We start from the raw sequence: 12,774 nt of genomic DNA, 5'->3' as shown, positions 1-12,774 counted from the left end.
TCATAGAGTCCATTACTCATTAAAAGTAGATTTACAGCACACAACTTACCATCTTCATCATGTTGCTGGCAGTTGGTTTTACTCCTCTCCTGAGGGCATTATGTCTGTCAACAATCAGCTTTTGCTGATCTGCTCTGCTGGTTGACAGAGCATCGACACCTCCAGCCTCCTAAAAGGGAAGAACATGTTATATTTCTGTTTTATTTGAATGTAACTAAATCCTGTATCCTTTCTAAGAAATACTAAAATACCAAAATAATTGTATTGATCAATTATATTGATCAAAGAGATGATCCTTGGGATGGAGGAGGTTCTGTGATTACTGTTTTATCTCCCAAGTATCTCTAGGAGAACTTCCATGTGGAGCAGCATGACAGTGATTCCATGGCATGGAGCTTAGCAATAACAACACTGATTCCTGTATTGTATCTTCCAATCCTCTGTGGAGGACTGAGGTATTCTGGAATGCCTCTTGTGCCTGTAGACTCTTAAATTTAGGCAACAAAATCAGGCTTGTTTACTATTATTATAATTTCCTACATGAGGTTGTGAGGAAACAGGATCTAAAAATCAGCTGAAGACATGAATGTTGTTATAATGTAGTTCCCTTCTTCTGTATCTTATACCATGTCTATCATTTTTTTTTTAAATTGAGGGAAACTGTTGTTTAATCACAGGATCATCACAGACCTCTTGTGGTACTTCACCAGCACATCCCACTGAGCAGAAAATGAATGCCTATACTTTCATGCCATAGATTTTGTTACAATTCTGCCATAACTGATAGCATTTCTCAAACTTTTCATGTGTTCTCTAATTAAAAAAGAGTCATGTGAAGAACTCAGTCTCTTCTGTATATTAATTCTCAACTAGTCTTCTAGACTGCAGCTTGGAGAGCAGAAATTGAAGAGTTAGAGGGAAAATAATTTAAAAAAAAGTAATCAGGGCTTCAGTGATTCAGGGCTTCAGAATCATAATGATTCTGAAGCAGAAGTAGCAAACTACAGACTTCAGTCTAAGTATGGGTTGGGAGGAATCACTATGTGTGTGCATTCAGTATCTTAATTTAGCTGTTTTAAGGAAATCAGGGACACGATGAGAGGATGGACGTTTGAGCAAAGGGAGAGGCACATAGCTCAGGGTCTGTAGGATGAGGAAGGAATTAGGTAAGTGCTGTCTGTAAACCTGTGGGAAACTAATGGGAAGAGGGCTGGATCTTTGGGAGAACCTGATTCCTGGATCTGTGTATGGAAACTTCTGGAAAATATAGTTCTCTCTGGTCCAATTCATAAGTAACAGTGAATCTTTAGATGGTTTATTGTGCAAGTGTGCATCCAGTTGACTGCTTCAAATGGAAGCAGATGTCAAAGATGAAAGTTTTCCAGATCCTAGATATCTAATCAGACTCTTTATGCATGAGGTTGGTGTGTACAGGAAAAGCCATATTCAGTCAGAACACAAGTGCCTCAGGGCCCACCCAAATTTTCTGAGTACAAAGTGTGGATCCTACCTGTGCACTGGATGGAGGCAGTGCAGCCGTGAGACACAGGAACACCACTGGCAGAATCATCTCTGAAAAGGGAGAATGAGGATTTGATTTATTTTTTATATAGCTTTCATTTCTCTGATAATTAATGCATCTTTTTCCAGTGCATTTCCTGACTTTTGCCCAAGTAGCAATGTAATATGGTTTTTTCTTTGTTTCCTCCTCACCTCCCCCCATTTTACAAGTAAAATAATAAAATTAATTCCCCCACACTTCCAAATTTCTATGAATGAATTGCTTTGTATATCTCATACTTCCTACTGTCATCCTGGCTGAATATCTCCACCTGAATTCAGAGGTGTTTGTGCTTCCCTTTCTGTAAGAAGCCTTATGCCCATTGCCAAACTGGAATGGGATAGGATGCTACTTTTAGCTTGTTTCTATGTCTAGGTTAGCCTGAAAATTTCCCTACTCCTATTTGCCTACTTTGACTGGAGTGCATAGTTTGAAATGGGAATTAGACACTGATCCTTGTGCAGACCCAGGAGTCAGGATTCAAACCCTAAAAGTCAATGAGCAGCATTGTGAAGCCTTGCATGTGAGCTGGGGCAGAACTGGCTGGGCCAAAAATGGACCAGGGAAAGACCCGTTTCAGAAAGCTTTATTTGTTTTTGTCTAAGACAACTCTTGATTATATTACAGGTAGTGTGGAATGTCAACAGAAACCAGAGCCTTCTCTAACTGTGTGATTCTTGGGGATGTGCTCTGCAGGTCCAGGAGCTGGACTTTGATGACCCTTGTGGGTCCCTTTCAACTCAGGATATTCTACATGTATATGATTCTAACTGAAGAAGCATCCACCAGAATCTGGACTCTAAGTCTCCATTTACTTTAGAGGCTCAAAGCACCACATCACCCCACTCCAGTGACCCAGGAGGTCACTGCAAAGTTCAGGTATCTACAATTAGTCATACGAATTACATGCAGCTTGTTTCTGTTACGTTGGACAGGCAAGCAGGTGACTAGAGTGGAATTTACTCATTTTGGCATTTTTCCCAGCCTCCCACCCAAGGGAATTTATGGGCATGTTACCACAGAGATATATTATTAGCTTAACTTATTTGGTCTTGAGGGGCTGCTGGTTTTGGTTTTAAGTTATTCTTGGGGGAAGGCCAATAGGGTTTGCTGATCTTTTCATGTTCAGCAAAGGAACATTTCCCTTGAGGCAACCAGTTTATATAAAACACAAGGTGCTCTGGAGAACACTATTTGTATTTGTGGAGAACATGTGGAAAAGAAAAACTACCCTTTTCCAACTGATACAGCAAGGTCCCTGCTCCTCACCAGCTTCATTACCTGGCACTGGAAGAGACCCACAGTTCCCAACCTGTAGGCAGAGATGCTGCTCCAGCTCTGCTAAACAGCAAAGCCCTTTGAAGTGGACTGTGACTACGGGCAGCTGCAGCTCAGAGGCTAAAAAACTGGACAGACTGGTCACATCTGTCCAATTAATCTCTCACAGCCTTCAAAATAAAGTGACTTATTCCAAACACCTGTACTTGAGAAAAAAATCTGGTTGATCCAGGGGAAAACATACTGATATTTAACAGTAAAAGTAATTGATTTCCTGTTCTTGGTACTGCTTTATGTCACTTGCTTTGAGCTCTGCCATCACCTGTGCCTCCTTTAAATGCTTTATGATAACAGAATTTTTTTCTTATTAAATTTTCGAACACTTATTTCCCAGAGCCATTCCAAAACTTTGCAATGTATCTGATCTAGGTGTTTAGCAACAAAAGATTATACTCCCAATATCATGAAAAAAAGATTCTTTTCACCTAATTTTTAGCTAGAAATTAAGTAGAGTTGAGGGTTATTTTTAGCTGTACTCAAGTTACAAGCAAAAATATGTCCTTTGAGTGCAAAATATGATGATATGCAAATACAAACAATCCTTTTTGCATGTAAAACACATTTTAAAGGAAAAATAACTCCGCTGAAATTCTGAAGCTTTCTATTTAGTAAAGCTAACTTAGAGACATAGGCAAAGTATTCATTCACTGTAATATTTTCTATGAATTAACTTACAATTAAATATAATTGGTAATTTAATACATGATACAAGTTTCAAAATGCCATTGGAATGCTTTTTAAGACCCAGTGGGTTTCCCACTCCAAGATATTAACATACTTTTGGCAATCCCACTGATTTCAACCAAATGCTTACAGTTTATGAGATGTAAATTTAATTGCTCTGCATTAATTTCTAGGCATTGGTCCTAAAATCAGTCTCTCTCTCCCCCTCCCCTGTTCCCCCTCAATCAAACATAAATCAGGACATGTGCCAAGTCTTACTGACTTTCCTGCAAATCCATCTGTATACCAGTATCTGCCACTGAAAGATGGTGCTTTAGCATCCCTAGTTTGTATCAATTTGGCAAACTTGTGTGAATATGTTTTTCCATCTCTCCTTCTAAAAAAAAAAAAAAGTGTATCCTAAATTATTCATTGAATTGAATATCCATTACAAAAGAACATCCCTATTATTTTTTTATTATTCTTGAAGAAGACCTGGAATATAGTCTCTGGCATTCCACTTGTACAGCATTATTGCACAAAGTCTTACTTAGCAGCCACCTTGCACAAGAGGAGTAAATTAAACAGGGTGGTAATTTCATCACTCTGAAAATAGGTGATGATAGTAACATATACCAATAAAATATACCGAGCTCAATGTATATCCCATTCAATATGTTTGACTGTCTCTCTGTCCCTTTCTCTCTGCTAAGATGCTCTTTCTTGCACACAGGTGTCTTTTCATCTGTCATTTCTGATTGTTCATCAATTTTCTCCCCTTTTTTTTCCCAGCTTTGTTACAAGGTTGCCTATGTAATCCTTATTTTTCGCTAAATAAAATCCTCTTTCTGAGGCTGCCCTAAGTTGTTCAAGAAGCCTTCTCACAATAAGTTGTACTTTAATACATGAAAAAAATTACAGTACTCAAAGCCAACAAATCAATGTAAATCCTACCTTTTGTTTCCAAGAAGATCAGAAATTTCTTCTGTATTTCTTCAGGTAGTTGTGGCAGTGACCAGACTTCTTCCCTGGAGGGTGATTTATAGTTCCTCTGCTTCCTGATAGGACAAGGTGACTCAACGTCACAGGTATTACAAAATTCAAGTACTGACCAGAGAGAACAATGTATTTTTCAAGTGCAAATTCACCCAAAAACGAGGTTGTTTGCTTTTGTTCCATTTTAATTTCCTCTTCTTGTACTGGAAGAGATGGAATACTCTGAAATGAGTTTTGGGTGTATTACTCCTTATATGTGAAATTTGCAGTCAGAGGGAACGTGGTACAAAGCTCTCTGCTAATGATTGACATGTCCAGTTGTAGCAGCACTTGATCCTAATCTCCAGCAATGCCAATAACCTCAGGTGGCTACTGAGCTGTCTCCAGACTGACATTGTTCTAACCAAGATGGAATCTTGCCTGTTGATTTTTCCATGGGGATTTAAAAAGTCTTGGGCCAAGTTCCTGTTCAAGCTGTGGCTTCTTTACATCCATCCTATAGTGTAAAAGTCAAAAAAGGAGACAAGGATATTTCTGTAGTTTATACTTTCACCCAATATTGGATAAAGATTAAAAGATTACTGTGTGCACTAACATTAAAACACATATTTGTTTTGGCATTTCTGGGTACATGTGGTGAGAAACATTGCCATGGGTGGAGATATTACCAGGTCAGAAGGGATTTGTGTGCACATTGACTGTCCACATTCAGTCACAAGTAATTGCTAACCAGATCAGTTGTCATTGCTTGCTTTTATATCAAATATTGTTATTTTTCTATTTAAATTCAGGTCTTCCCTCTTTGTAGTCACACAACTCCTACCCCAGTCCCTTGTGAAGATTTCAGAACAGGCCTTTGCTTTTCAGTACCTGGGAAACCTGAAAACATCTGTCAGATGAAATGGTAAAGGTGTGATTTGTTGATTTGTAATTACAGAGAAAGAAACACTCTATCAGCAAGTTTGGGGTTGACACCAAATTGCAGGGAGCAGTTTCTATGCTGGATAACAAGGCTGTCATTCAGATGAATCTCAAAAACCTGAAGAAGTGATTTGATGGAAAAGATCTGAAAATAATGGGGAGAGACCAGGTGTCTAGGGAGCAGCTGTAGTAAAAACACTGAGGGATTGGACTTGTGGGTCATAAGATGGTTTAGCTTGTGAGGGATCTTCAAGATCATCCAGTTCCAAACCTCCTGCCATGAGTAGGATGATCTTAGAGGTCTTTTCCAACGTAAATGATTCTATGACTCCAGGACAAGTTGCATATGAGTCATCAGTGCTCCCTTGCAACCGTGAGGGCACTGCTTTAGTCACCAAGTAGTGCGAGTACTGAAAATAGTGATTGTACCCACTTTTTCAGCAACTTAGAAACTGTGTCGGGACTACTGTGTTGAGTTTTGGAGTCCCCAGTGCAGGAAAGACTTTAACAAACAGGAGTAAGGCCAGCAAACAGCCACTATGTTTGAAAGGGGAAAGGCAGAGACTGACTCTTTTACAACACAGACACGAGGTTGAACATGGACCAGATGGGCTTCAGAGATCCTGCACAACTATTCTAAGCTTGTGTGATTTTAATATTGGTTACATTGGAAAGGCACAAAATGAGATTTGTATTATTTTACTTGTTGACAGATATGACAGTTGAATTAATTACAATGGGAAGCTCTAATTGTTATATGAGAAAACAAGTGTTAGTAGCATAATTGTTATAACCATTACTAATGAAAAGATTATATGCAGGTGATCAGTGAACAATGAGGTAAAGACTATATCCTATTATGTTTGTCATTCATCTCTCTGCCTAATATACACTGAAACCTTGTGAATCAACTCCCCATTCAAGTGTAAGAGCTGTTTGTAAACCCAAGTGAATGATTCAGAACAACATCCTGCCCAGTAATAACATTTCTGTGAATTGAGGTTCTGTCATGACTCTTCAAAAATTGTTCCTATAATTTATTTTCCCAGAATCATAGAACATCTCAGGTTGGAAGGGACCTCGAAAAATCACCTGGTCCAGCCTTCCACAGGAATGGGATCATTACCTAATTTAGTCTTCCTGCTCAAAACACTGTCACTTAGGACAGCCTGGGTTTTGAACATCTCCAAAGATGGAGACTCCACAATCTCTCCAGGTAAACTGTTCCAGTGCTTGATCATCCTCACTGTAAAGAAGTTTTTTCTCAAGTTTAGTCTTTCAGTGGTGGGTAACCTTCAGGTTCATCTTACTTAGATGCCAACCTTGGGTGACATCGCTGTTCACCGAATAAAGCAGACACCTGAATTAGAGATGTCAAAACATTTGAGAGAGATATTTCATCTTCAAAACCACACAATCCTTTTCTGTTCATCAGCCCTGCATTATAAATGGGGAGAGTTGTCTCATTTTCTGTCCACTGCAAACTGAAAACCCAAATGCTCATCTGGAGTTTCATGACTGTTACACAAATGGAACAGTCAATAAATGTATTGTTCTTAAAGGCCTTCTTGGCAGTTTTCCCACTGGTATTTGAGGTATAATCAGCCACATTCTCTTCTCATGTTCCATATGATGAAAATTTTCTCATTTATTCGAGCATACAATTTTTTTACTAGCCTGAACAAAAATGTGCTCTTTCCAATGTATCTGCATTTATCTCAGGGAGGTAATTCCTTTGTGAACAGTGAAACCTCAGATAACATGCTTGGTAAGTACTTTGAGTCCATTACAGAGATTCCAAACTATATTAATAATCCCAAGAGAAACATAATGCCTTGGTTTTTATTTCTACCTCGCTTTTATGTTTCCCAGGGGCTTTAATTTTACAAGTAAACTGGTGGAAACGTTGTGACATTAAGCAAAACCTTTGGAAAACAGCAGCCTGGAGCCTCCACTGTGTGTCACTAGGAACAGACTGATTGCAAAGTCAACCACTGGAGCACAGTGCTTCCATCTTAAAGATGATGCTGGTTCTTTCAGAAGTTAATGGCTCTTTCTTCCCTCTCCATCATCCCCAACTTCTACTGAGGGCACAAAACCCAGGCCCTTCTGTAGCTCTTCCCACAGCCAGTAACTCCAAGCAAGCATGACCTTGAAGATTAATTTTTTGTAATTTCAGACTTCTGCCATGGCAAATGCATTTAGCAACAGTGTGTTTATTTAGAAGGATTCTGTTTCAAGGATCTACTTGACCAGGCAGTCACAAGAGAAATGTAGCTAAAAATGAAATTAAATTTGCATAATTTATCTGAAAGAAGTGTTTTTGTGTTTAGGGTGAGATGTTGTTTGCCACTATTTTAGCAGTATAGCAAGGTTGTATAACAACATCCTTATTCCATAGCAAGCTTTCCTATAAGGCCTTATCTTTGGTAGAGTTAATTCCCAGCATGCCTTCTGTTATCAATGCTGATTTTAAAAGGTCAGGAAGAAAATGTTAGATGTCATCGAAGGGAACGTTTGTGATAAGCATTTTGTGCCTGGAAAAAAAATGATAGAGCACAAGCATTCTGTGGGTTTTTATAAATAACTTATATAAATTTCATACCCTTTGTTGCACATGGATCATTGAAGGAAAGAGTACGTCCATGGCAAAGTTCCAAAATTCAGTTTCATCATTGGTTTCCACACTGGACTAGTGGAGCATTCGTTTCTCTTCTTCCCAATGGGATTTTTAAGGAACAGCCTGGTTTTTAGCCTGATCAGACTCTGAGGTTGTCTAAAGCAAGAGTCCTTTACAGAAACAGCAGTGTGTTTAAGACTATCAGTGTACTTTATAAAGAAAGTAGAATTGGATTTAAAAATTTACTCCGTTAAGGAAAATTTTTTTGCCAAAATATATTTCCCTTTTTTCCATGTCTCTGTATGTGTTTATTTATCTCTCAGTGACTCAGAATAGAGACTGAAATCCTCTGGTCAAGGAGAGTTGTGTTCACAGTGCAAATTCATTTTGTTCCAACATCTGTAGTTCCCCAGGCACTGCACATCAGAACAAATCTTCAAGTCTGTGAGGCTGACACAGGACAATTTGGTAGGACATTCAGTCATTATTTCACTGTCTGTTTTGGTGCACGTGTTATCACGTGAAAGGACCTGAGAGCTGAAATGTCACATCTCTTATGGCCAAAGCCAGGATGTCCAATCAAACATGAATCCCAATATCTTGTGTACTCTTTAGTATATCCTTCATGAATATATAGGAGAAAGAAAGGCCTCCAAAAACCAGAAGAGCCCCTGTGAACCTTTTTAACATGTCTATGAACGCACTTAGGTCCTCTTTCATGGTAGTGCAGGATTACAACTTGTGACCTGCCACAGAAAGGAAAAAAACCCAAATTCTTTTGAACTGGCTCGCACAAAAAGGCCTTGGTTTAATACCATGCACAGGAAATGTTCAAGCACAAATTTTCCAGAGTCAGAAAGCTTAATAATTATTTATTTCCAGTTTTATTGGGAAACCCCAAAATATTTAGGAGTAATTTCCATTTCTTCCATAGTTTAAAACATATCCTGCTATCAAGTACCAGGCCATGATCCCTAATGGCTTCGGAAGTAGTGTTGTCTCCATCATCACACTAAACCCTATGTGTATAAAGAAAATAAAAGTTGAATCTTTTTTTGTCAGGTGTTTTATGTTAATAGACATACACAATACAAGAAACTTTATCTGTCAACCTACACATCTGAAGAACTGCTGTGTCAAAACAGTAGAAGATACAAATATAGATAATTCTACCAAGTTGTGCATTTTGATTATTTTTAAGAACTACGTGTATGCAGTTTACACAACATTATAGCTGTGGCTATCTCCTGCATTAGTAGTCTATGTAGTCACATCCCCTTTGAATTCACTTAAAAACAAGATTCACCAAGAAAGATGATAAAAATTTCTGGAGAAAGGAATACTGTGAAGATCATTAAGACCACATTCTACAAGTCATTTATGTACCTGAAATGGAATTAATTTACATAACCAAAAGCATCTGTATTTGAGAAAGAGTCCTTTCACAGACTTCAGAAATTAACAGGCACCTTTCATGTTTCATTTCATCCTGAACTTGACATCAAAACAAAATCATGTGGTGACCTAGAAGTACCTGTTTATTTTATGATTCTTGAATGGCCATATTAAAGTTTTGTATATTCTTAATTCTACCTTTTTATTTCCATTATTTTTATTTAACTAACTAATGAAAGGGATAGTAAAAGTTTACCTTATTAGGCTAAACATGTGTAACAGAAGGTGAGGGAATTCGTTGAAGGAAGGGAATAGCCTATTCAGAGCTGATGCACATCCCTGGAAAGTTAGTCTTTTCTGTTCTTCTTTTCCTGGAGAAACTCTGTAGCTTCTCTCTGGTTTGTGTGCAATTTCCTCTGGTTTCTCAGAGGGTTGGGGTATGACACACTTGTGAAGATAGACCAAAAAAAGGTAGAAATCAGTCAGAGTCAGAGCAAATGGAAGAGAATACCAACAGCTAAGCTGTGGAAAAGAAAGTGAACTCTGTTTTTAGATGAAGGCTAACTTTGTGGAGCTTAACAGGGGCTTTTTGGTGCTCATCAGAAAGGAAATAAGAAGGACAAGAGGAGTGGAAGGTAAGTGAAAAAGTTCAGGACTGTCGGGAGGAAACTCGGATTATTATCCCTGTGGTGAGAATCCCCAAGGATTTTAAAAGTTTCAGTGGTAAAGATATTTCTGGACATATTTGATAACCATCAATGAATGTGTCCACCTTAGTTATCTCAGAAAATGGGAAGTAGTGTTAATTGGAGGATGAAATAAGAGGATACAAGACGAAAAGACCTGCTTGTCAAATGCAGGAAGGTTGTGGCTCAGTCAAAAACGGAACTCAACTTCTGTACACAAGGCCAGCCCTTCCTTTCTTCTGCTATTAAAACAAATGTCATTAGAGAAATGTTTATGATGCAGATCTTAACCCATGTGCTGTTCATCCACCAGAAGGGTCTGAGCATCTTCTCTGGGTATGCCATCAATATTAAGTGCAGGGAAAGCTGAACAAGCTTAGATTATTTGCCAAAATTATAGAATCACAGATTTGTTAAGGTTGAAAAAGACCTGATGATAAAGATCATCGAGTCCAACCATTATCCCAGCACTGCCAAGCCCACCACTAAACCATGTCCCCAGGTGACACATCTACACATCTTTTAAATCCCTACAAAAGCCAGTTCCAATGCCTGACCACCCTTTCACTGAAGAAGTTTTTTCCTAATATCCAATATAAACCTCCCCTGGCACATGTTGAGACCATGTGGTTTTGTCCTGTTGCTTGTTGCTTGGGTTAAGAGACCAACTCCCAGCTGGCTGGAAAGGAAGGAACAAATGTCTCCATTCCCAGAGCCATGTGCACTGCCTGGGAATGAGGGTTATGTGCCTTGGATCACACACCAGACTGCACTGTGCTGCTCTGTGCCATCACTGGCTGACACTTGCTGCTCTGTGATATTTGGGTGACAACTTGCAAGGTGGGTTTTCCAAATGCTCAGGGAAGTTGGAAGTGCAGACATGTAGGGGAGGATTTTGTTGCTGAAACAGGGACGTCTGATGCCAATTTTGCTGCAGCATATTTGAGACATATGCACGGGACTAACAGGTATCACACAGCCCTTGTCAGAGACTCCCCTTCTGGAGTGTCAGATGGAGCCTAGGTAGGACATCCTGCAGCACTTAAAATAGCACTAAATGTCTATATTTAGGCAAATGAATCACATCCTTATTGCTTCACACATAATGAGTCAACTTGCCTGGCCCTAGCTATGCTTCCAAACTCTGAGGATTTACCAGAAATTATCTGTCAGCTGCTTCCTTTCTGTGTTTGAGTATGTCCAGTAACAACCTGTTCTGGTGTTTTTGCCTGACTTCCTCTTTGTTGGGATACAGGATGCTAAATCCCAAAGTCTGGGCAGATGAGTAGAGTCCTCTCTCTGATTCAGCCACTTTCCTTCAAACGATAATTTAATTTACTCAGCTTCAGAGCCTGGGACCATCTTGAGATTCTGTAAAATGTTATGCCTTAATATTAGCTACTGCTTCAGGAAGTTTGAGCTTCCCATTGATGTTTTGTCATGTCTGACAGCCTGGGGGGATGTCTCAGGTATGTCAGGGCATTTTAGGCAGCCAAAAATAGCTCAGGGAGAGAAATGGACACTCAGCTCTCTAAAGGGTAGCCATTTAGTCCAGCTGAGGACTCAATGAAGAGAAATTTCAGACACTTCTGTCAAATTTATACTTGACATGTCTTTATCCGACCTTAGAAAAGGGTGAACCATCCACTTTGGGTGCCTATATTTCTCCAGTGACTAGGAATGAGCTTATGACAAGATTCAAGTTCACACACCTAACTGTAGGTGTCTGTGCTTGACCAGGATGTCCTGACTCTTGTAAACTCTGGCAGTAAAACTGAGTTATCTACAGGCATCCAGAGACTTTAGGAATACCTTTGAATATTAGAGATACTCATGTGGGCCACGTGGTTTGTTTAGATTTAAAAGTTACACTAAAAGACATCTGCAGCCTAGTGGATCTAAAATATCCCTCTCAGAACCAAAAATAAATCAAGATGTTTCTTGTGTCATTTGAGTACTCCAGCCCAGGTGCACAGTTTGGTGAGATCTTGAACAAAGAAGGCTTTTCAGGACCTGATCTCAAACTGGATCCAGCTGGAATGCTTCCTTTGCTTTCCCTGAATAATGAATTGTGTTTATAGGCAGAATTTAGCTGATGCTGTAGGAGGAGACAACAGTCTTTTGCTATGGCACAGGATCCAGAGAGGATATTTCACTTGGAGCACGTTGGATAAACACTGACTTCAATGCAATGAACCTTAGACTTATGTGGTGTGATTACACCATCCTGAGAGCATGAACAAGGCTGGATGGGTCTTGGGGCAACCTGGTCTAGTGGAAGGTGTCTTTGGCCATGGCAAAGGCTTGGAACTAATAAGCTTTAAGGTCCCTTCCAACCCAAACCATTCTATATTCAATGATTCACGGAAACAACTTTCAAAGTGAAAATCTCCTCCAGAAAATACTGTCACGGATGAGTTCTGATTACAGAATGAAGATGCTCTTGCAGTTTAGGTCTTATGTGTTTGATTTTAATAAAACAAACAAAAAAATGTGCTCTGGGATGACCCTGCTTGAGCAGGTAGGTTGGACCAGATGACCCATTGTGGTCCTTTTCAACTTGACCCATTCTATGATTCTGTGATCCTGTGAAA

General features: G+C 39.3%; 1 protein-coding gene across 1 annotated transcript in view; it reads right to left on the bottom strand.

Annotated features, from left to right (window-relative positions):
- The window catches only part of CRISP2 (cysteine rich secretory protein 2), a 35,026-nt gene extending 33,456 nt beyond the window's left edge, over window positions 1-1,570 (bottom strand). Inside the window, exons 1-3 of the mRNA XM_029965812.1 lie at window positions 1,511-1,570; window positions 1,085-1,143; window positions 50-161 (exon numbers count right to left, since the gene is read on the bottom strand). Of these exons, the coding sequence (XP_029821672.1) occupies window positions 50-161; window positions 1,085-1,143; window positions 1,511-1,570 (231 nt within the window). The remainder of the gene's footprint in view (window positions 1-49; window positions 162-1,084; window positions 1,144-1,510) is intronic.
- Between the last annotated feature and the right edge of the window lie 11,204 nt (window positions 1,571-12,774).

The sequence above is a fragment of the Manacus vitellinus genome, unplaced genomic scaffold, assembly GCF_001715985.3.
Source record: "Manacus vitellinus isolate BGI_N305 unplaced genomic scaffold, ASM171598v3 scaffold_11_pilon, whole genome shotgun sequence".
In the NCBI taxonomy this organism is placed as follows: Eukaryota; Metazoa; Chordata; class Aves; order Passeriformes; family Pipridae; genus Manacus; species Manacus vitellinus.
This window is presented reverse-complemented; position numbering and strand designations above follow the sequence as displayed.